This window comes from Bos javanicus, chromosome 10 (assembly GCF_032452875.1).
Source record: "Bos javanicus breed banteng chromosome 10, ARS-OSU_banteng_1.0, whole genome shotgun sequence".
NCBI lineage: Eukaryota > Metazoa > Chordata > Mammalia > Artiodactyla > Bovidae > Bos > Bos javanicus.
The window spans coordinates 42,756,338-42,781,015 of record NC_083877.1 but is presented as its reverse complement, the minus strand read 5'-3'; the positions used below and the strand labels follow the sequence as shown (position 1 = coordinate 42,781,015).

At 40.3% G+C, this 24,678-nt stretch overlaps 2 protein-coding genes across 3 annotated transcripts in view; one reads left to right on the top strand and one right to left on the bottom strand.

The window, feature by feature from the left end:
• Nucleotides 1-47: 47 nt before the first annotated feature.
• DMAC2L (distal membrane arm assembly component 2 like) lies at nucleotides 48-11,711 on the bottom strand. The gene is made up of 5 exons (XM_061429799.1): nucleotides 11,623-11,711; nucleotides 4,631-4,742; nucleotides 3,536-3,744; nucleotides 2,798-2,969; nucleotides 48-731 (listed from the first exon to the last, which is right to left on the bottom strand). The coding sequence occupies exons 2-5, from the start codon at nucleotides 4,735-4,737 to the stop codon at nucleotides 617-619; spliced, it is 603 nt and encodes a 200-aa protein (XP_061285783.1). The 5' UTR covers nucleotides 4,738-4,742; nucleotides 11,623-11,711; the 3' UTR covers nucleotides 48-616.
• A 6-nt stretch (nucleotides 11,712-11,717) lies between these two features.
• Nucleotides 11,718-24,678, top strand: part of L2HGDH (L-2-hydroxyglutarate dehydrogenase) — a 53,070-nt gene continuing 40,109 nt past the window's right edge. Inside the window, exons 1-3 of one of the 2 annotated variants that reach the window (XM_061429785.1) lie at nucleotides 11,718-11,997; nucleotides 17,252-17,367; nucleotides 18,367-18,518. In XM_061429785.1, coding sequence (XP_061285769.1) covers nucleotides 11,858-11,997; nucleotides 17,252-17,367; nucleotides 18,367-18,518 — 408 coding nt within the window. In that variant the 5' untranslated portion in view covers nucleotides 11,718-11,857. The remainder of the gene's footprint in view (nucleotides 11,998-17,251; nucleotides 17,368-18,366; nucleotides 18,519-24,678) is intronic. The other variant, XM_061429786.1, reaches the window with a different exon arrangement.

The following is a 24,678-nucleotide window of genomic DNA, read 5'->3' as shown; positions in this document are numbered from 1 at the left end:
GGTCTAGTTTTAATAAAACACCAGATTAAGCCTACAGACTAGACAAATTAGCCAGAAACTGTTTATTCAGAGAAAGGATGTATGTTACAAAGAGCACAGATATGCAGGATCATGAGAAATGCATGCAAATCCTGGGAAGAATGGGAATGCTCCAGCAACCTCTGATTACTTTGCATAATTGACTCCATCTCAATGAATCTGAAATTTAGCTTTCAGTTTTTCATAATTGTACATTTATAGTAACATGCTTCAATAACTTTAAAATGAAACAAATTACTGTTAAATATCTGTACTATACATTTAAATCATTTTAAAGAACTTAAGTATCTACATCAAGATATTTATATAGATACCATTATAAAATAAATATATTAAAATTAAAAGGGTATATGATTTGCATTTAATATGATTTAGTGTACATAAATTCTTAATTCCAACTTAGTAACTTTAGTGAATCACATCTGAATGTTTATTTTCTACATGATGGACCCTGCTAAAAATGTCATGATATAACATCCTTATAGTTCTGCTGATAACCATATAATATTTGTTGCTGTTAAGGATCAATTTAAAATGACACTCTACACTGAATTAAGATACTTTTTGAAATATTATTTTACTTCAAGTCCAATTTTAGCTCCAGAGAAGGCAGTGATGTCTTAAAGGCTTGAACAATTTTTTCTTTTTCTTTTACTCCAGGAAGATCACTTAGAAACAAATACTTGAGGTTCCTGTAAAAAGAAGAAAATTTTAAAAGTTAATGTAATTTGACCTTTACTCTCATAGCATTAAAAATAAATTTGTTTTATTGGCTTTTTAAGAAAGTACACACAGTACATGTTCATATCATCCTACACATTCAAAATGACTTTTAGAACAGTAGTCCTAGAGTACTACTTTAAATGAAATTCATGCTAGGAACTAATCTAGACTTTGGAAAGTTTAGTTGTTCTGGTTATGTCAATAATTCTGCTGAGTTTTTCCAAATATGTATATTATGGCATAGAACTCCTTTGCATGTTAAATATAAAATATGACATCAGTTGTAGTTATGATTTTTTGAATCTGACACTAAAAGTAAAAACAAAGCAAAAATAAACAAGTGGAAATACATCAAGTTGAAAGGCTTCTGCACAGCAAAGAAAACCATTAACAAAATGAAAAGGCAACCTACTGAACAGGAGAAAATGTCTGCAAGTCATATATCTGATAAGGGGCTAATATCCAAAATATATAAGCTCATACAACTCAACAGCAAAAAACCCTGAACAATGCAATTTTTAAAATGGGCAAAATATCTGAATAGACATTTTTCCAAAGAGGGCATACAGATGGAGAACAGGTACATGAAAAGATACTCTACATCATTATCAGGGAAATGCAAATCAAACCACAATGAGACCGCACCCTACACTTGTTAGAATGGCTGTTATCAAAAAGACTAGAAATAAGCGTTGGCGAGGATGTAGAGGGAAGAGAATCTTTGTGCATGGTTGAGGGGAGTGTAAATTGGGGCAGTCATATGAAAAACAGCATAAAGATTCCTCAAAAAATTAAAAAAGAACTACCATGCTGCTGCTGCTGCTAAGTCGCTTCAGTCGTGTCCAACTCTGTGCGACCCCATAGACGGCAGCCCACCAGGCTTCCCCGTCCCTGGGATCCTCCAGGCAAGAACACTGGAGTGGGTTGCCATTGCCTTCTCCAATGCATGAAAGTGAAAAGTGAAAGGGAATTTGCAGAGTCTTGTCCGACTCTTAGCGACCCCATGGACTGTGGCCCACCAGGCTCCTCCATCCATGGGATTTTCCAGGCAAGAGTACTGGAGTGGGGTGCCATTGCCTTCTCCGTATGATTCAACAATTCTATGTTTCAGTATTTATCTGAAGAAAACAAAAACACTAACTCAACAAGATATCTGCACACCCATGTTCAGGGCAGCATTATTTACAATAGTCAATATACAGAAACAACCTAAAAGTCCACTGATGGGTCAGTGGATAAAGAAAATACGGTATATGCATATATGTAGTACTGAGCCATAAAAAATAATAAAATTCTGCATTAGCAACAAACCAGATAGACCTCGAGGGTATTATGCTAAGTGAAATAAGTCAGAGAGAGAGAGACAAATACTGTATGATCGCCTATATGTGGAAGCTAAAAATAAAGAAGCAAGCTCACAGATACACAAAACAGATTGGTGGTTATTGCCAAGCCGGGGTGAGAAGCAGGAAAATGGGTGAACTGTGTTATGTTTCTGCTTTTATTTTAAATGAAATTGAATTTTAAAAATATGAATCTTAACCTAGAAAGGAAAAGAAACTGGGGAAGTTCTTAAAACAACTCAAGTTTCTGTTACGAGATGAAGCCACAAAGCCTGAACTAATGTAAGAGACAAACAATCTTGTACTTTTGGTTCTAATGTTTAAGATTTCTCAAACTTCCTGTGATGCTGAGGTTATTGGCAGACCATGGGGGAAAAATACTTTAAAGGATGAGGAGGAAGTATAATAGCTGATGTTTACTGAGAGCACCAACAACTTTAATAGGCATCATGCTAGGTGCTTTATGTAATTGATTTTTTAAAAAAAGATGCTTCCTAAAAAATGCAATACAACTATAAGATATTAAAGTTGATAATTTCAACTGTTTTAAAGTATTGTGGCTGAAGGTTAAATCATTTTTTTAAATTCTGTTTTTCAGAATTAAGAAAAGATACCATTTATCAACTGTTTTAAATTCTGATTATTCACCTTAACATGATTATCAAGTTTCCATTCTGACACTAACCACCTACCTGAAATGATGCAAAGCAATGATACCTTTGTCTGTGACATTCCCACATGAAATTATTTCCATTTCCAACATGCTTTTTTGTAAATTTTCAAGTTGGCTAAGTCTCTCCAAACAACCATCCTCAATATAGTGACACTTGCATAGTCTTATTTTTTCAACATACTGTAGGCCTTCTGGAGGGGAAAAAAGCACAGTTTAAGAACCTGCTTTACCATTAAGATGATCAACTGTCCTGGTTTGCCCAGGACTGTTCTGGTGTCAGGACTGAAAGTCCTAAGTCCTAGGAAACCTCTTAATCCCAGGAAAACTGGAACAATTAGTCACTCTATTAACCACACAAAGTATTCACTACATGGATTGTGCTGACAGACAGAGCCATTCTACAGTCAGATGCCCATGCACTGAGGAATAAAATGCCCACACAAGCAGAGGCTGTGTGGATATAATTATTTCTACATTAGTCAGGGTTACTCAATGACAGAAGTTTGACAAAGACAGTTTGACAAACAAGACCTTAAATATTAAGTTGATAAACCACAGCTTGGTTTGGAGAGAAAGGAGAGGAGGGTACTTGTAACCTCTATTTAACTTAAAAATAAATATCATACACAAGAAGATACAAGCTGGATTGGACTGAAAAGGGCGAGAAGGACACCCGTATGACTATAAGAGTTTCAAGTGCAACCAAAGGTCATTGCAAATCACCTGCATTTCCCATAACAAATGGTGGAGGACTTACCCATGTGATCAAATCCGATGCTCATGATACAGGAATCGGTGGCGTCAATCGCCTGAATCTTGTACTTGTCCAGAGGGCCTGTCGGGAGATGGTTGTAGTCCTTCTGCCACCTCTGCTGGCCGTGGTAGCGCACCATGGCCCCGCAGCGCAGCAGCCACTCTGACGCTGCCCTGTCAGGGCCCACGTCCCTGATGCGGTCATGATCCACTCTGTGGGGACGAGGACAAAAGCAGGTAGCTTTAACTATAGTCACTAGCTTCTTAGCTATGTTCACCAACGTAAATATGGAATAGCAACTACTTTTCACTTCACGTGATGAGGGAGATAAATCCATGAAAAGAAAATATTCAATGGTAGCTCTACTTGCTACCATTTTTGCTTTTGTTTTCAAGTGAACACTGTCAAAGCATTTTTTTTTTTAAAATCTGAGTTTATCAGGCAGACATGGGTCTTCATTGACTCGTATGCAGCATAGTAGCTTGACTCCAGGAGATACTCAGTAACTATGTATTGAACGAATGACAACACTTGGTTATAATTTTTATTAATGATAAAAGATTTAAAAAGAGAATAATTTTGAACATTTGTTCAAATTAATGTCCTTAAGTGATCTTTATTAATTTTTACTTATGCCTTTTTCTCTAGTTAGTGGTATTAATGCTGTATTAAGCAATGAGGAGGTTAGTTTTGCCAGTTTCAAAATAAGCATGCCACCAAATAACATTTTTAAAACTTGAATTCACTTGATGGTATTCAAAAGGTTAACTACATTGCTTAAGTCACAGAATAAAATATTCTAACAGTATTGAGCTTTTCTGATTATAAAAATAATAAAAGATCATTTTTAAAAGCTTGAAAGGTACTGAAAGAATGAATAAAAAGAATCACTGAAGTCCTGTAACCCAGTCAGTCACAGTTAATATTTTATAACTTATCTCTTTTTGGTCTTAATTCAATTTTTTTTAAGAAAATTAGGATCATACTGCATACACAACACAAATAACATCTGAAATATAAGAAAACCAAATTAGCCACTGGGAACTCATCGAGCTGAAACAATCCCCATGTTTCTTCACTTTAGTATGGGTAACTTACTTGTTAAACACTGCATTCAACCAGCCCCAGAAGTATCGGGAGTCACGTGACCATGGGAGTTTCTTTAAGCCACAGAGCTGCTGGGAAATTTTTCCAAACAGCATCATTTGCTCTAGACACATAAAATAGTATTCATATTAGATCATCAGTTGGCAATCAGAATCCATACATACAGTAACTTACTTCACAACTTCAGACTCAATGTTCTTGTGATGATAAAGCTGACTCATTTACCCCTCAATAGTTATTCAGCAAGTTACTACTGTTTGTTTTCTTGGTTTCTTTTGCCGCAAAGGAGAGGCCAAATTGGATGGTCTCTATGGTTCCTCCCAGCCTTGACATTAAGTTATACTTGTTCGAGCTTCAATTGGAGTCCGCCTACAGTGGCGCCACCTGGTGTCCATTCAGGTAGTGCAGTTACAGATTTACCGAAACCAGTTCCAGTCCCACGGAGAAGGCAATGGCACCCCACTCCAGTACTCTTGCCTGCAAAATCCCATGGGTGGAGGAGCTTGGTAGGCTGCAGTCCATGGAGTCGCCAAGAGTCCGACACGACTAAGCGACTTCCCTTTCACTTTTCACTTTCATGCATTGGAGAAGGAAATGGCAACCCACTCCAGTGTTCTTGCCTGGAGAATCCCAGGGACAGTGGAACCTGGTGGGCTGCTGTCTATGGGGTCGCACAGAGTCGGACACGACTGAAGTGACTTAGCAGCAGCAGTAGTTCCAGTCCCAATCCACATTTCCAGTATCAAAATGACAAACTAAAATCATCTAAGGGTCAATGTATCAAGGTTAAGACACTTAGATCCAGAAAAGGAGTGGAATCATGGAAATAGATCTTCCTATGACAAGAATTGATGCTTTTGAACTGTGGTGTTGGAGAAGACTCTTGAGAGTCCCTTGGACTGCAAAGAGATCCAACCACCAGGGAATGCCAGGTGTTCTTTGGAAGGAATGATGCTAAAGCTGAAACTCCAGTACTTTGGCCACCTCATGCGAAGAGTTGACTCAATGAAAAAGACTCTGATGCTGGGAGGGATTGAGGGCAGGAGGAAAGGGGATAACAGAGGGTGAGATGGCTGGATGGCATCACCGACTCGATGGACGTGAGTTTGAGTGAACTCTGGGAGATGGTGATGGACAGGGAGGCCTAGCGTGCTGCGATTCATGGGGTCACAAAGAGTCAGACATGACTGAACGACTGAACTGAAGTGAACTGAGGACAAGATTGTAAGTAGCCCCCAGAACAGTGCAAACCAAGAACTATGCCAGGGCAGCTGGGAAAGACTAGACAAGCCACTTAACCTCTCTGACCCTTGGTTTTCTCATTTATAAAATGAGATGATTGGCACAGATGATTTCCAGCTGTAAAAATCCATAACCATGAGTTGAGAAAGTGATTTCGGAACTGGGTCTCAACGTGACTTATGGTGCCAGGTGGAGGGGGGTGAAACACAGACAAATGATACACTGTCTTTGAAGAGCTGACAACTTAATGCAGGGTAGAGTGAGCTAAAACAAGTGACCAGGTAGTTAAAATAAACGATGGAGCCTGAAAAATACCTCAAAAGAGTTAAAGACAAACAAGGATTTCAACAGACAAAGATGCCAAGAAAAGGTAGGTCAGGTGACTAGCTGTGGTGGGAACGTTTAAGACTTATTGTCGTTCAGTTGGCTTAGAACATGGGGGTCATGAGGAGACAGACAATGTACACAGTCCCAACAGGAAGGGTCTCCTGTGATCAGCCAGAGAATTTGGCTTCTGCAGGTAGCTAGCAGTCACTGAGCTTTCAGCACAGAGCACTGGCATGGTCAGAACTATGCTTCAGGAAGATTACTCAGACAGCAGCAGCAAGAATGAGGGCCATTCAGAGATGAGGAAACTGAAGCCCCGATATTAAGTAACTCACTGACACCCTAAAATCCTGGAAGAAGGTGGGGGTATTAATAAATGCGTGTCTTTAAAGGGACTTGCCCAGTGTTTCTGGGCTAATTGTTTGCAATGCAGTGCTGAAACCTGAACCTAGCTTTTGCTCTAATTAGTCAATGGCTCTTTCTTCAGTCCTTGAATGGTTCTAGAACTCAAGAAAAAGAAGAGAACTAGAGAGTCCTGAGAGGGAACCACCTTAGAGCTGAGGAAATGCCCGAGGATGTTGAGGCTGTGAACAATGAGAGCTGAGGTCTGAGGACAGGACCCTGGGGTCATCTACTACCTTCTTCCCTGCTTTTCCGCCATTACTCCGCCTTCATTACTACAAACGTGTCCCCGCGCTATAAATACTTCCTCCCACATTCTCAGATCTTCCCTGCTTTTGATTAAATCTCTCACCACCCGTGCCCACTTCAGTAACTCCTTTGGCTGCCAACCATATTTACAAATTGGGTCTTTCTGAATTCATCTCAGGCTGTTCCCTCCTAGTTCCCTCCTAGAGTCCTCCCTGCCCGCCCCTAGAATCCTATGAAAATCTTTCCCAACCTCAAGACTTTATTCAAATACCACCTCCATCCATCTATTCATTCATGCAATATTTAAAGTATGCAGAGCAAAAGGAAGAGCAAAAATCACACATTCATTTCAATTATTCCTAACACCAGGCACAGCACCATCCCCTAATGCAAGTTAAATAAATACTTGGAATTAACAATCTTCAATGGCTGATGAATTTTCATGCAGAAACAAAGAAACTGTCATTAAGCAGAAAAATTAGAGAAGTATGAAAACTGAAGTCACTTGATTCATTTTGGTCAACCTTATATTTCAGCTTAAGAAAAAGACCAAATTTACTTCAGCTTATGATCTCTAGAAATACTGGATATTATATTCAAAATAATTTAAACATGAAAATTTTTATTTTTCAGTAAACCTAAAAAAATAACTGGTAGGTTTTTGCATTCTCAACTGTAATTTTGTTAAAATTGATACTGGGAATTTCAAATGAATTCAAGCAGCTATCTCTAAGAAAGCTTTCTAGAGGGAAAGAGGAGACCTCTGGTGGTGAGTTGGTGAATTTAACTTTAATAAATTAAAAGAAGGGCTTCCGGGAAGGCTCAGCAGATAAGGAATCTAACTGCAATGCAGGAGACACAGGAGACTCAGGTTTGATTCCTAGATACGGAAAATCCCCTGGAGAAGGAAATGGCAACCCACTTTAGCATTCTTGCCTGGAAAATTCCATGGACAGAAGAATCTGGCAGGCCACAGTCCATGGGGTCGCAGTCAGACACAACTGAGTGACCGGGCACACAAATTAAAAGAAACCACTCAAATTCAAGTTAAAAAATAAACATTACTAAGCTACTGCTGTGATAACTCAGGAATTCAAATTATTTTAAAAATTCTTCTTACTATCATAACATGGCTTGGAGCCGTAAGTTTTTTTTTAAAAGATGTTTCCAAAAGTTGATAGTAAGTTTGTGACTTAGAGAAAGCCAGACCTCTAATGTGTGCCTCAAAATAGGAGATGGAGAGTTCTCCAAGTTGCATAAAAACAAGTTTCTTTTAAACAGTGCAAGTTCTCTTTTTATATATTAAACAAAATTACTTAGGTGGGCTATTCAAAATGATGGCTAACTTAAGGGTCAAAAAGACTAAACTAGCCAACCTGTTCTTGAGGGCAGTGAAAGTGTGGAGAGAAGGGTGAGGTGGTATCAGAATTGGGGAGTTTTCCCCCCAGATTATAACCCCACTTCACTGGAAATCATCCATTACTGATGCCAGTTCTTATTCCTGATGTATCTAGAGTCTAGTGAAATAGAGTGACAGAGCACTTCCTTAGGAATTAGAAGCCAAAGTCACCCTAGGCCAGTATCACTTGACACTCACTGAACTAACTTCTTATGGGTTCTGACCTAGATGGAAGGTGAACATGAATTCTTAGCTTCAGGAGGATGTGGTGGCCAGAAAACACATGTCTCTAGCCAAAGACATTACAGGGTCAATGAATGTAAGGTGAGCTCTTGATTTGAGATAATCGAGATGAAACAAATTAATGTACAGTCAAGACTAGGTGAGAAGCTAAGCAGAGAAAATTTTATAAAAGTACATGTGTATTTTGAGTTCTTTCACTTTGCTAAACTAGGAAGTACAAGCTCAAAGCTCAAAATCACAGAAGAGTAAAACAGTCACTACTATGGACTGATTCATGAAACCCTGACCACAGACCCTAGATTGTAGAATTCTATACTCAACCTAAGGAGCCTGGTGGGCTGCAGTCCATGGGGCCACTGAGGGTCAGACATGACTGAGCGACTTCACTATCACTTTTCACTTTCATGCACTGGAGAAGGAAATGGCAACCCACTCCAGCGTTCTTGCCTGGAGAATCCCAGGGACGGGGGAGCCTGGTGGGCTGCCGTCTGTGGGGTCACACAGAGTCGGACACGACTGAAGTGACTTAGCAGCAGCATACTCAACCTAGTAACAAATCAACTACAATCCTGTGCAATGGTTAAAATAAAAAACAGTGATAGTACCAAAAGCTGGCGACACTGAAAAGGAACTCGATCACTCAACATTGCTGGTGGGAATGTAAAATGGTACAGCCACTCTGGAAAGGAGTTTGGCACTTTCTTACAAAGCTAAACATGTGCTTATCAGATGACCCAGCAATTGGACTCTTGGGCATTTATCCCAGAGAAATAAAAACAGGCTCACACAAAAAGCTGTACACTAAGTTTTATAGCAGCTTTATTCGAATAGTGAAAAAAACTAGAAGTAACTCAGATATCCTCCAAAGGGTGAATGGTTTAAGCATGTTGTGGTACATTCATACCATGAAATACTTCTCAGCAATAAGACAGAATGAACTATCAATACAGGCAACAATTTGGATGGATCTCATGGGATAATGCTAAGTGAAAAAGTCAATTCCAAAAAGTTGCATACTATATAATTTTGTTTATGTAACATTATTGACATGTCAAAATTTTAGAAAGTGAGAACAGAATGGGGAAGAGGATGCCTTGCTGGAGGGATCTTGGTGGTGATGGATCTGTGCTGTAGCTTGCCTGTGATGGATACAACATTCTACACATGGGGAGGTCCCTGGCGGTCCAGTGGTTGGGACACTCTCACTGCCAGGGGTCAGGGTTCTATCCATAGTCAGAGAACTAAGATTCCACAAGCCCCACTGCATGACCAAAAATAATAATAATAAGAATCTATACAGGTGTGATAAAATATGTACAGGACTAAACACACACACAAATGCAAAACAGCTATCTGAATAAGATCCATGGGCTGTTCCTGGTTATGTTGTTGTATCAAACTTTTACAAGATGTTACTATTTGAGAAGACTGGGTAAAGGGTACACAGGATCTCTACTGTTTCTTACAACTGCATGGAAATCTACAATTAACTCAAAATTCAAAATATTAAAAAATTTTCTAATTAAAAACTAAAAAATGAATATCTTATTTTTCATTTGTGATGAACAAGCAGGCAACATTCCACATTATTTTCACAAATAAAGAAAATATGCATAACTATCCAGGTGATAAAAACCATATAAACATAATAAAAACCATCATTTTATTGAGCTCTTAAAGGGCTTCCCTGGTGGCTCAGACGGTAAAGCATCTGCCTGCAATGCGGGAGACCTGGGTTCGATGCCTGGATCAGGAAGATCCTCTGCAGAAGGAAATGGCAACCCACTCCAGTATTCTTGCCTGGAAAATATCATGGATGGAGCCTGGTAGGCTACAGTCCATGGGGTCCCAAAGAGTCGGACACGACTGAGCGACTTCACTTTACTGTGCTTAATCTGATGAGCCTTATCTTGCTCATAGGACAAAAGTCCTATGAGAGGGACCCTACATCACTCATAGTTCACAGAGGAGGGGCTAAGGGAAAGGGGTGACTCCACTTTCCCAAGCTATGTGACTAATAACTGGAGCCAAATTCAGACAGGCAAGTGTAAGTCCTTCCAGCAATAAAGTTAGTGCCCATGGGATGATTAATGGTGTCCGACTCCTTCCCACTCCATGGACTGCAGGCCGCCAGGCTCCTCTCCACAGACTTTTCCAGGCAAAAGTACTGGAGTGGGTTGCCATTTCCTACTCCAGGGGATCTTCCGGACCCAGGGACAGAAACTGCGCCATCTGCATTGGCACTGGAGGCATATTCTTTACCACTGCTCCATCTGCTAAATCCAAATAAAGTAATACAGTTACATCGTTCTATTTTTGTTTTGCTCAGCTGTCCTGACCCTAAAAATTAAAAAAAAAAAAAAACCCAAAAACTTCCATCAAACACTGACAACAGGTGTTAGGCACAGAACTAATCTAACACAGGCCTTTCAGAGATTACACAGCCCGCTTCCCTCATTTTACAGCTAAACAGGGGTGAAGTGACATGCACAGGTGAATCAGTTTCTAGGCCCGCAAAGCATATTTAAAACTACATGTCAGTCCAGTATTAAAAAAAAAAAAGGAAACAGATCGCTAAATGATGGCAGAGACCGAGCCGTCTGTTTCATTTATTCGCTGAATATTTACAAGACCAATAATGAATGACATGTCAGGAGCCACATATATGGATGGCCAGAAAACAGCAGACTATCAGGCGTCGCCATGACAGAGCCTCCGTCTGGAGAAGGGTAGGGCTGGACAGTGCCCTTCAGTGAGCACTTCGCTCTGTAGGAGACTCGTTGGAGACAAGAGGTTCTCCGCAAGGAGCCGCTAGGGACGTGGGGAGGGGCTAGGAAAAGGCGAGGTTGAGAGGGCGGAGCCACGAGAGACGCGGGGAGGGGTCGAGGGGGCGGGGCCTAGCTGGAGGAAAGGAGGGCCTCTGGGCCTGCCCAAACGAGAATTTTCACCATCGTCATCCCCAGACTTTCTCCTGCGGCGCCAAGTCCGCTGTGCTGTGCAGGTCGAGGACGCGTGACTCGCCGGGCCAGATTTTCAGTTAGCCAAGCGATGGGAGAAGGGAAAGGGGAGAGGGTGACCACGACTAGTCCCGCCCCTCTCGGGGCCTAGCTCCTCTACTCACAGCGTCAAAAGGAAGGAGCAAGCTGGCGTCCCCAGCGTCTACGGCGGCGCAGGCCTGCCCTTCGCCCTCCGCCGCGCGCGTCTATTGGCTACTGGCGGCTGCGCCCACGTGGGGCGAAGGCGCTCCCTTCATTGGGCTCTGCTTGGGGGGCGGGTCTAGAGGGCGCTGGGACCCGGGCATTGCAGGTCTCAAGGGCTGGCTTCTAGAGCTTGAGGCAGGGAAAGGGGTGCAGGCGATGGTACCAGCACTGCGTTACCTGGGCAGTGTCTGCGGACGGGCCCGTGGGATTTTCCCCGGGGGCTTCTCCGCGGCGCACACACCCGCGTCGGGGAAATCCCGGCTGTTGTGCCAGGGTGGCCGCAGAGCCAGCACCAGGTGAGTACCCGCTGGCCCGCCCCCCGCGGTCTGCGCTGCCTCTCTTGGAGGTGCCTAGTGCTGGACCTCTGCCTCTGCTCTTCTTCGCTGTCCTCGGCGAGAGAGAAGGTCGGGATCCTGTGAAGCCCGGGCTCCAGCCTCAGATCCCAGGAGCTACCTGCCTGGATCCCTCGTAGGCTTGTGGGCGAGAGAAGAATAAGAAAGGCAGTGTCGAGTAGAGGTCAAGAACAGTCCTGGCTTTGAATACGACTCCACCGCTTCCCATTCAACCCTGGGCGGGTTACTTAAGCTCCTTTAAGGCTCAGTTGTGAATTGGAACCTAGTCTCTCGCGCAAGTGGTCGTTTTGAGGATTACAAGGACCTCACACACTGTAAGCAATCAAATGTGCTGTTTGTTCGCTGGCCTTCCTGATGTTACTTGGAACATCTGAAACCGGTCTTAAATCAGTCAGTTCCTGGCACACACACGGCTGCATAGAGTTGCCGTATGAGAAGCAGCTCAGCTGCTAATCAAACCCTGCAGAATTCAGCGTCCTGTGATTTGAAATGTGGAGATCACGTATGAAATTACCGTTTTTTACCTGCTCTCTGTATGGGGAGCGGTTTATGCGAAGGTTTCAAAGCTGAAAAGCTCTTGGCTCTTTTTCGGGAACTAGCATGTGGGCAACATGAGTGTGAGGAGCTTGGCGGAACAGAGGATGGTGTGGAAAGACACCGGAGAAGGGTTACATCACAGCAGAGGTTTTGCTTTAACTGCACGTGGAATTTTATTCTAAGGGCGCTGGGAGACTTTTAAAGACGTGATTAAATGTTGATGTTTCAAAAGTTGATTCTGGCTGCTGTGTATTAGTGGATTGGAGGGGAATTAGTGTGGAATAGGATTTGTGATTCATCGTGGGGTATGTAGACTGTTCTTTTGGGAACCTTTTCTTAAGGGAAGAAAAGTAAGGTTAGTGAAGGTTTTGTTTATACTTTTTTATTTTGAAATGATTAAAGATCCATAGGAAGTCCCCCTCCCAAAAAAACCCCCACAAAAACCCAGACCAGATAGCTCTCATGTACCCTTCTTCACCCAATTTGCTCCAACGTCTTACCTAACTGTAATAACAGTGTCAAAACCAGGAAAATGATATTAGCACAATCCATAGACCTTGTTCAGATTTTCATCAGTTTTACATACACTCGTTTTTTAAAATTGCTTCACTACTTACAGACTTTATTCTATATAACAGTTAGTATCTTAAAAGATTATTTTGAAAATTGAAATTACATTAGGTAGATAGATTTGGGAGAGAATTGCTTCTTTATAATTTTGAGTTTTCCCGTCCATGAACTTGGCATATCTTTTCATTTATGCATACTCATTTGTTATTTAGGAGCTTCCCAGGTGGCTCAGTAAAAGAATCTACTTGTCAGTGCAGGAGTGGGAGGAGACACAGGTTTGATCCCTGGGTCCAGAATATCCCCTGGAGGAGGAAATGGCAACCCACTCCAGTATTCTTGCCAGGATAATCCCATGGACAGAGGAGTATACTCCGTGGGGTTGCAAAGAGTTGGACATGACTGAGCATGCACACATGCATGCCTTTGTTATTTAATAAAGTTTAAATTTTTCTCTGTGAAGTTCTTTTTCTCTTTAGTTAATTCTTAGATTCCCTTATTGCTTTGTTGCTATGATAAATAGTATCTTATTTTATATTCTTTCAGCTAGATTTTACTTGTATAGAATATGCTTTTTTTTTTTTTTTAATGCTTTTTTGTATTTCTTATCCAGTTTTGGGGATTTCCCTGGTGGCTCAGATGGTAAAGCCTCTGCCTGCAATGCAGGAGACCTGGCTTCAGTCCCTCGGTTGGGAAGATCCTGTGGAGAAGGAAATGGCAACCCTCTCCAATATTCTTGCCTAGGAAATTCCATGGACAGAGGAGCCTGGCAGGCTACAGTCCATGGTGTCACTAAGAGCCGGATGTGATTTGGAAACTAACACTTTATCACTTTAGGGCCTTCCCAGGTGGCTCAGTGGTAAAGAATCTGCCTGCCAAGTAAGAGATACGAGTTCAATCTCTGAATAGGAAAGATGCCTTGGAGAAGGAAATGGCAACCCACTCCAGCATCCTTGCCTGGGAAATCCCATGGACAGAGGATCCAGTCCATGGGGTCACAAAAGAGACAGACATGACTTAGCGACTAAACAACACCAACATCCAGTTTTGGAACCTGAGTCATAGGTACTTCATAAAATGAGTTAGGAAGTCTTCAGCTTTTTAAATTTTTCTGGAACATCTTCGATGATAGAGATTATCCATTCCTTAAAATTTTGGTAAAATTTACACACGTGTGTGTATGTGTGTTTAGGTGGAAAGCCTCTGATGACTAATTTATAGCAATTGATTCAAAACTTCTATTTCTTCTTGTCTCAGTAATTTCGCTTGAGTCCCTCACCCCATTTCATCTATGTTATCAAATTTATTAGCACATAGATCTTCATGATGTTCTTTGATTATGTTTAAGATCATTGTCATGTCTTTACATGTTTTTCCTTATTCTGTTATATATATTTGAGTCATCTCACTTTTCTCATTACTATTGCCAGAGATTTGTCTACTTTATAAATCTTTTCAAATAAAGGATTTTTCTTTGTTATATTTTGTTATATATATGTTTGTTTTATATATTATGTATCTTTATATATTTGTTTTCCTTATTGTATTTAACTTCTTGAGTTGATAACTCATTAAATTTTGGTACAGTAGTATTTTTAGGAGTGTCTCTTGCATGTTAAAGTTCCTGTAACCTTTTTTATCTAAGAATATCTTTATTGAATCCTCATATTTAAATGATACAGTTTAACTCTAGGTTAGAAATCCTTTTTTTCTTCTTGAAACTACTACTTCATTGACTTCTTGTTTTGTTGTTGTTGTTATTGTTTTTGTTTTGTTTACTGTTTTTTTTTTTTGCTGCTTTTGTTTGCTTGTTTGCTTTTTGTCTTTTGCCTACAACGTGCAGCATGTGGGACTTTATTTCCCAGACCTGGGGTGGAAGCCTCACCTTCTGTATTGGCAGTGCAGTCTTAACTACTGGACCACCAAGGAAGTAGCTCTAGTGACTTATGGATTTCATTGTTACAGTTTAGAAATCTGATGTCAAGTGAATTCATATTAAAAAAATTTTTTTCTTATATTGGAGCATAATTGATTAACAATGTTGTGTTAGTTTCAGGTATACAGCAAAGTGATGCAGTTATATACATACATGTATCTGTTCTTTTTCTAATTCTTTTTCCATTATCTTATTACAGAATATTGAGCAGAGTTTCCTGTAGGTCCTTGCTGGTTATGTATTTTAAATATTGCAGTGTGTACCTGCCAATCCCAAACTCCCAATCTATCCCTCCCCCCACCCATCTTACCCCCCTTGGTACCATTAGTTCATTCTCTAAGTCTGTCTTTCTGTTTTGTAATAAGTTCATTTGTACCATTTTTTTAGATTGCCCAATTAAGCAATGTATGATATTTGTCTTTATCTGACTTATTTCTCTTAGTATGATCATCTTCAGGTTCATCCATGTTGCTGCAAATGGCATTATTTCTTCTTTTTAATAACTGAGTAATATTCCATTGTATATATGCACCGCATCTTTGTCCATTCATTTGTTGATGGGCATTTCCGTTGCTTCATGACTTGCTATTGTAAACAGCTCTGCAGTGAACACTGGGGTGCGTGTATTCTTTTAAACAATGTTTTTCCCCAGATATATGCCAAAGAGTGCAGTTGCTAAGACATGTAGTAAGCACATGTTTAGTTTTTTAAGAAAAGGCCATACTATTTCCAGAGTGTCTGTACTATTTTACATTCCTACCAGTAATGTGTGAGTTGTTCCAGTTCTTCTCATCTTCATCAGCATTTGGTGTTATCACTTTAAAAAAAAAAGTCATTCTGATAGGGGTGTAGTGATATGTCATTGTAGTTTTAGTTTGCATTTCCTTAATGACTAAAGGTATATTTTCATGTACTTATTTGCCATGTTTATATCTATCTTCTTCGATGAAATGTTTGTTCATATCATTTGCCCATTCTCTAAATTACTTGTTTATTTCAAGAATTGAGTCCTTTGTCATATATATGGTTTGCAAGTGTTTTCTCCCAATTTGTTCATCTTCTTATCCCCTTAACAGAGTCTTTTGCAGAGCAAAAACTTTTAATTTTGATGAAGTCCAGTTTATCAGTTTTTTTTTTTATGGGTCATGCTTTTGATGTGAACTCTTCAAGTAGCCCTAGATACCAAAGATTTTCTCCTGTGTTTTCTTCTTAAAGTTTAATTGTGGGTATTTGCAGATATTTAAAAACTGAATTTTTTGGTTAGAATAATAGCATTGTGTGTGTGTTTTAAAGAACTCTTTTATAAATAACGTATTGGATATTTACAGATGATGTTTAGAATTTAGACTGAAATAATATAATGCAAGAGGGAGTGAAAAAAAAAAGTGGGCTGAAAAAGTGAAAGTGGCCATGTTCCTATAAAACCTAGATTTGTTGACCGTGAGATCAATGCTAATGGTAATTTTTTAAGCTTCGCACTGTGGAGTTAGACTATACATACCCTTTCTAATTTTTTAAATGATTGTGTAATCAGAGTTATCGTGACTAAAATTGGTTCTGAGCCCATTCCTGGATGACTTATTTCCTTAAGGTTTGATTTTCTCACTGTTTACTTCTAAGCAGAATAAAATAATTATGACTTTTTGCATACTAAGGTGTTAAAGACTTAATGGTAACTTGTCCTCAAAAATACTGCCCTTGAGGGACTTCCTGGTGGTGCAGTGGTTAAGACTCCATGCTTCCAATGCAGGGTATGTGGGTTAGGTCCCTAGGTGGGGAACTAAGATCCCACATGCTGTGCAATGTGGCCAGTCCCCCCACCTGCAAAAACCCAGAAACAAACAAAAAAGCACAAAAGAATACTGCACTTGAATTTTTGACAGTTAGTAGGGGAGAGTGTGATACTTAACCGAGTAACCGCTGATGGAGCCAGCTTATGCAGAGTGTAATGGAGACTTAGAGCAGCTTGGGCAACTAGCCATTCTGCCTGCTGGCTGTAGCTGATTAACTTTTAAAGCCAAATATCACAAAGCCCAGTAAACATTTGATTTTAATGATTACCATTAATAGTTTAATTGTTTATTGGTGATGAAAATGCAAAGTTTGATAAAATCTATTGTAAACATGTGTTACTTTAAAGATGGCTTTCTTTTAAAGCTCATTTGATATAGTCATTATTGGTGGCGGAATTGTGGGGCTTGCCTCTGCCAGAGCACTCATCCTGCGACATCCAGCTCTTTCCATTGGTGTTCTGGAGAAGGAGAAAAATTTAGGTATGTATGTTATGTTGCTTAACCCTAACACCTTTGAGCAAACTCTGGGAGATGGTGAAGGACAGGGAAGCCTGATGTACTGCAGTCCATGGGGCTGCCAAGAGTAGGACATGACTGAGCAACTGAACAACAATAAACCTGAACACCTGCTCATGTTGTCAGTTCTGCATCTTTCAATCTAAATGTCAATGCTAGTGTCCCAGTCTGGATTCTTCAAAAAGCAGAGCCTGGGACTAGAACTTGGGTACTGGATATTGGATACGGGCTTTACTTGTGACTCAGCTGGTAAAGAATCTGCCTGCAATGCGGGAGACCTGGGTTCAATCCCTGGGTTGGGAAGATCCCCTGGAGAAGGGAAAGGATACCCACTCCAGTATTCTGGCCTGGAGAATTCCAGGGACTGTATTAATCCATGGGGTTGCAGAGTCAGACGTGACTGAGTGACTTAAAAAAAAAAAAAAAGGTAATTTGTGAGGTTATTCAAGGAAGCAGGAGTCAGTGGGTGGGGAGAGTAAACAGGGAAGGAGGGAAAATCTTGGGAAGGTGTGTTATCCAGGTTGAAGCTGTGAGCTTGATTCCACCGAGACCTCTGAGGAACTGCCTAATATCTCCCAGGATTGTGCTCATGTGCCCTTCAACTTCTGTCCCTTTGAGGATTGTCCCTAGGGATGTTAAGTCCCTCTCCCCCAAAATTAGAGAACACCCTGGGGCAAAAGGCAGAGAGCCGTATTGGGCCCTTGAAGTGGGTTGCTGGTGGTGAGGGGTGGGTTTGTACCCCAAAGTCATAGCTGAAGTCAGAGATGGGCTGGAGGGACCTGACACACACACTGTGGTTGGCTGCTGGGGAAGCTACCAGTGCTCCAGCTGGAGGAACAAACCCAGGCAGAGTTTTAAATAGTGTCTCTAATAGCTTCAACTCTAACTGTATTCCCCTACTTCTTGGGTTGTGAATGAATCTTGTGTGTACTTTCTGTTAAAGGTATTTCTCTTGTTCCATAGCTGTTCATCAGACCGGACACAATAGTGGTGTCATACATAGTGGGATTTATTATAAACCCGAATCTCTGAAAGCTAAATTATGTGTGCAAGGTGCAGCCCTCATCTACGAGTACTGTAACCAAAAGGGAATTTCCTACAAGCAATGTGGCAAGGTATGGCATTTTACTAGGCCCTTGACTTATTTATAAATAGTGTTTTCTTAGTAATCTTAAATGTTGATTTAAAAAATACCTGGCTTTTCTTTCTTTGTATCCATGTAATTTGCAAAATCTAGATGTTTCATATAAATGGGATCATGCAAAATGTTGTCTTCTGTGATTGGCTTCTTTCACTGAGTATAGTGTTTTCAGAGTTCATTCATCTTGCAGCATGAATCAGTACCTCATTCCTCTTTGTATTCCATTGGATCGATATACCACATTTTGTTTATCCATTTATCAGTTGATAGACATTTGGGTTGTTTCCACTTTTGGGCTACTGTGAATAATGCTGCTATGGACATTCATGTACAAGTTTTTGTGTGGACCTATGTTTTCCTTTCTGTCAGGTATATACCTAGGAGTAGAGTTGCTGGGTCATACAGAAACTATATGTTTAACATTTTGAAGAAGTGCCAAACTGTTCTCCAAAGTACTGTACTATTTTATATCCCCGTCAGCAATTAATGAGGATTCCAGTGTTTTTATATCCTCATGAACACCAGTTATTGTCTGCTTTATTTTAGCCATCATGGAGGATGTGAAGTGCTATATCACTGTGGGTTTTTTTTATAATGAAGCTTAGTAATTAATAATGTTAAGCATCTTTCATGTACTTACTGGCCATTCATTTATCTTCTTTGGAGAGATACCTATTCAGATCTTGTGCCCATTTTAAAATTGAGTTATTTGTCTTTTTATTGTTGAGTTGTGTTATTTATATATTCTGAATATAGCCCTTTATCAGTTATATGTTATTTACTAAAATACTACTAAAATATTAAAATATTTTTATTTTAAAAATAAAATAATAGTAATGATGATATTTAAAATATTGCTAAATATTTTCTCCCATTCTGTAGATTTTCTTTTTACTTTCTTGATGGTATCCTTTGAAGCAGAGACACTTGATTTTGATGAAGTGTAGTTTATCTTTTTTTTTCTTTTGTTGCTTGTACCTTTAGTGTCATATCTAAGAAATATGCCAAACCTTAGATCATGAAAATTTGCTCCTGATTTTCTTCTAATATCAAAGCCTTAATTCTGATGTTTAGATCTTTAGTCCCTTTTCCTCCCCGAGATGAGTTGATTTAATTCTGAGTGGTACAGAATTGGAGCTAGAACAAAGACTGAAGAACAGACTTTGGCAGGATTCTAGGCTGGGTTTACTCTGACCTCACAGCTACGGTAGAAATGGCTAAATGAGAAGAACTAAAGAGAATATGAGCCGCTGTATGATTTCATTTTTTTAAACCTTAACAAAAGTTTGTTTTTAAATGTGTAACAGGCTTCAAGACAGTACTTCATTCTAACTATAGGTGGCAATAGACATGGCAGGGAATCGGGAATGGAATTAAGGATTACCATTGCCTCCAGCACAAAGAACAGCTTCCTTTTTTTTTTTTTTTAATATGTATTTTTATTTTTTGACTTAGTTGCAGCATGTGAGATCTAGTTCCCCCACCAGGGATCAAACCCAGGCCCCCTGCATTGGGAGAGCAGAGTATTAGCCACTAGACCACCAGGGAAGTCCCGAAAAGTGGTGTTTTGTTTTTTTTCCTTGGCTGCACTGGGTCTTCCTCAGCTCACAGGCTTAGTTGCCCTGTAGCATGTGGGATCTTAGTTCTCCTTCCCTGACCAGGGATCAAACCCACATCCCGTGCACTGGAAGGGGGATTCTTAACCACTGGACCACCAGAGAAGTCCCCCAGTTTACTTTTTGACAGATTTCTTAATTCCTACTTTCTCCAGGAGGGCCTTCCCTGCAGCCTTTGCTTTTAGCTTCTCAAGTTTCTTTTGCTTCTCTCTCGCTTTTTGGCCACGCTGTGTCTTGTGGCAGTGCTCTGGCTTTCGTGGTGGGGTGGACACTTCTGTAGCTGCCGTACATGGACTTAGTTGCCCCGCGGCATGCGGGATGGACTTAGTTGCCCTGTGGCATGCAGGATCCTGGTTCCCCCACCAGGAATCGAACCCCTGTCCCCTGCTTTGCCAGGCAGATTCTTAACCACTGGACCACCAGGGAACTCCCCTTCTGCTGCTTTTTTTGTTTCTGCTTGAATGCCCCATCAGCTTCATCCAGCTCCTTGGTCTGCTTCAGGTGCTTCTTACCACCTTTGCAGCTGGCCTACCGCCCCTTCCCAGACCCGGCCACCAGAAGTAAAGCTCCCACCCCACCCCCTACACGTGTTCTACCAGTGTAGGTTCATTTTTTAATTAATTGTGGTATATGATGTAGGGAGGGGGTCCACCTTCATTCTTTTGCATGTGGATATCCAGTTGCCATTTGTTGAAAAAAGTGTTCTTTCTACAATACATTGTTTTGGCACCTGCATCAAAAATCAGTTGAGCATATGTAAGAAGGTGTATTTAGGATTCTCAATTCTATTCCACTGATGTGTGTGTGTCCTTATGCCAATACTGTTTGTCAGTATCTCCAAAAGGGCAGCTGGTATTTTTGGTAGAGATTATATTCAATCTGTAGATCAGTTTGGGGAGTGCTGCCATCTTAGCAGTATTAAATATTGCAAGACATGAAATTGGGATGTCTTCCCATTTATGTTAATTTTCTTTAATTTCTTTCAAAAATATTTTTTATTTTTCATTGTACAGTTATTGCATTTCTTCTGTTAATGTTATTCCTTGATATTTTATTCTTTCTGATGCTTTTGTGAGGAAAATTATTTTCTTAATTTCAGTTGCATTTATTCACTGCTAATGTATAGAATAGGATTGATTTTTACATATTGATCTTTATCCTTCAACTTTGTTGAACTCATTTCTTAGTCTAATAGTTTGTGTGTGTGTGGTGTGTGTATTCCTTAGGACTTTCAACATGCAGGATCATGCCATCTACAAATAAGATAGTTTTACTTTTTTCAACTGGGTACTTTTTTTCTTGCCTAATTTACCTGGGTTCAGTTCAGTTCAGTTCAGTCACTCAGTTGTGTCCAACTCTTTGCGACCCCATGGACTGCAGCACACCAGGCTTCCCTGTCCATCACCAACTCCCAAAGCTTACTCAAACTCATGTCCATTGAGTCGGTGATGCCATCCAACCATTTCATCCTCTGTTGTCTCATTCTCTTCCAGCCTTCAATCTTTTCCAGCATCAGGGTCTTTCCCAGTGAGTCAGTTCTTCACATCAGGTGGCCAAAGTATTGGAGTTTCAGCTTCAGCATCAGTCCTTGCAATGAATATTTAAGACTGATTTCCTTTAGGATGGACTGGTTGGATCTCCTTGCAGACCAAGAGACTCTCAAGGGTTTTTTCCAACATCACATTTCAAAAGCATCAATTCTTTGGCTCTCAGCTTTCTTTATAGTCCAACTTTAACATCCATACATGACTACTGGAAAAACTATAGCCTTGACTAGATGGACCTTTGTTGACAGAGTAATGTCTCTGCTTTTTAATATGCTGTTCAGGTTGGTCATAGCTTTTCTTCCAAGGAGCAAGCATCTTTTAATTTCATGGCTGTAGTCACCATCTGAAGTGATTTTGGAGCCCCCCAAAATAAAGTCTGTCACTGTTTCCACTGTTTCTCCATCTATTTCCCATGAAGTGATGGGACCAGATGCCATGATCTTAGTTTTTGGAATGTTGACTTTTAAGCCAACTTTTTCACTCTCCTCTTTCACTTTCATCAAGAGGCTCTTTAGTTCCTCTTCACTTTCTGCCATAAGGGTGGTGTCATCTGTATATCCAAGGTTATTGATATTTCTTCCAGCAGTCTTGATTCCAGCTTGTTCTTCATCCAGTCTGGCATTTCACATGATGTACTCTGCATATAAGTTAAATAAGCAGAGTGACAATATACAGCCTTGACGTGCTCTTCCTGATTTGGAACCAGTCTGTTGTTCCATGTCCAGTTCTAACTGTTGCTTCTTGATCTGTGTATAGATTTCTTAGGAGGCAGGTCAGTGGTCTTCTATTCCTATCTCTTTAAGAATTTTTCACAGTTTGTTGTGATCCACACAGTCAAAGGCTTTGGGGTAGTCAATAAAGCAGAAGTAAATGTTTTTCTGGAAGTCTCTTGCTTTTTCAATGATCCAACGGATGTTTGCAATTTGATCTCTGGTTCCTCTGCATTTTCCATCTTGAACATCTGGAAGTTCACGGTTCAAGTACCGTTGAAGCCTGGCTTGGAGAATTTTGAGCATTACTTTACTATCGTGTGAGATAGTGCAGTTGTGTGGTAGTTTGAACATTCTTTGGCACTGCCTTTCTCTGAGATTGGAATGAAAATTGACCTTTTCCAGTCCTGTGGCCACTGCTAAATTATCCATATTTGCTGGCATATTGAGTGCAGCACTTTCACAGCATTGTCTTTTAGAATTTGGAATAACTCAACTGGAATTCCATCACCTCCACTAGCTTTGTTCGTAGTGATGCTTCCTAAGGCCCACTTGACTTCGTATTCCAGGATGTCTGGCTCTAGGTGAGTGATCACACCATCGTGGTTATCAAGGTCATGAAGATCTTTTTTGTATAGTTCTTCTGTGTATTCTTGCCACTTCTTAATATCTTTTGTTTCTGCTAGGTCCATACCATTTCTGTCCTTTATTGTGCCCATCTTTGCATGAAATGTTCCCTTGGTATCTCTTATTTTCTTGACGAGATCTCTAGTCCTTCCCATTCTATTGTTTTCCTCTATTTCTTTGCGTTGATTGCTGAAGAAGGCTTTTTTATCTCTCCTTGCTGTTCTTTGGAACTCTGCATTCAAATGGGTATATCTTTCCTTTTCTCCTTTGCCTTTAACTTCTCTTCTTCTCTAAGCTATTAGTAAGGCCTCCTCAGACAATCATTTTGCCTTTTTGCATTTCTTTTTCTTGGGGATTGTCTTGATCACTGCCTCCTGTACAGTGTCATGAACCTCCGTCCATACTTCTTCAGGCACTCTGTCTAGCAGATCTAATTCCTTGAATCTATTTGTCACTTCCACTGTATAATTGTAAGGGATTTGATTTAGGTCATACCTGAATGGTCTAGTGATTTTCCCTATTTTTTTTTAATTTAAGTCTGAATTTGGCAATAAGGAGTATTGATAAGATCAATAAGATCTGAGCCACAGTCAGCTCCCAGTCTTGTTTTTGCTGACTGTATAAAGCTTTTCCATCTTTGGATGCAAAGAATATAATCAAGCTGATTTTGGTATTGACCATCCGGTGACGTCCATGTGTAGAATCTTCTCTTGTGTTGTTGCTTCAGGGTGTTTGCTATGACCAGTGCATTCTCTTGACAAAAGTCTGTTAGCCTTTGCCCTGCTTCATTTTCTACTCCAAGGCCAAATTTGCCTGTTACTCCAGGTATCTCTTGACTTCCTACTTTTGCATTCTAGTCCCCTGTAATGAAAAGGACATCTTTTTTGGGTGTTAGTTTTAGAAGGTCTTGTAGGTCTGCATAAAACCGTTCAACTTCAGCTTCTTCAGCATTACTGGTCAGGGCATAGACTTGGATTGCTGTGATATTAAATGGTTTGCCTTGGAAATGAACAGAGATCATTCTTTTGTTCTTGAGATTGCATCCAAGTACTACCTTTCACACTCTTTTGTTTACTATTATGGCTACTCCATTTCTTCTGAGGGATTCAGTAGTAGATATAATGGTCATCTGAGTTAAATTCACCCATTCCAGTCCATTATAGTTAACTGATTCCTAAAATGTTGATGTTCACTCTTGCCATCTCATGTTTGACCACTTCCAATTTGCCTTGATTCATGGACCTAACTTTCCAGGTTCCTATGCAATATTGCTCTTTACAACATCAGACTTTACTTCCATCACCAGTCATCCACAACTGGGTGTTGTTTTTGCTTTGGCTCCATCTCTTCATTCTTTCTGGAGTTACTTCTCCACTGATCTCCAATAGCATATTGGGTACCTACCGACCTGGGGAGTTCATCTTTCAGTGTCCTATCTTTTTGGCTTTTCATACTGTTCATGGGGTTTTCAAGGCAAGAATACTGGTTTACGAGTCCTTTCTCCAGTGGACCGTGTTTTGTCAGAACTCTCCACCATTATCTGTCTGTCTGGGTGGGCCTACACGGCATGGCTCATAGTTTCATTGAGTTAGACAAGTTTGTGGTCCAGGTGATCAAGACTGGGGAAACAGACT

Bases quoted from the DNA above. Each gene is read 5' to 3' on its own strand.
- DMAC2L (XM_061429799.1), bottom strand. From the start codon at position 4,737: ATGATGCTGTTTGGAAAAATTTCCCAGCAGCTCTGTGGCTTAAAGAAA. The intron at 3,745-4,630 runs GTAAGTTACCCA...TCGTCCCCACAG, and splicing joins TTGAATGCAGTGTTTAACAA to AGTGGATCATGACCGCATCA. The intron at 732-2,797 runs GTAGGTGGTTAG...TTCTTTTTACAG, and splicing joins ATTGCTTTGCATCATTTCAG to GAACCTCAAGTATTTGTTTC.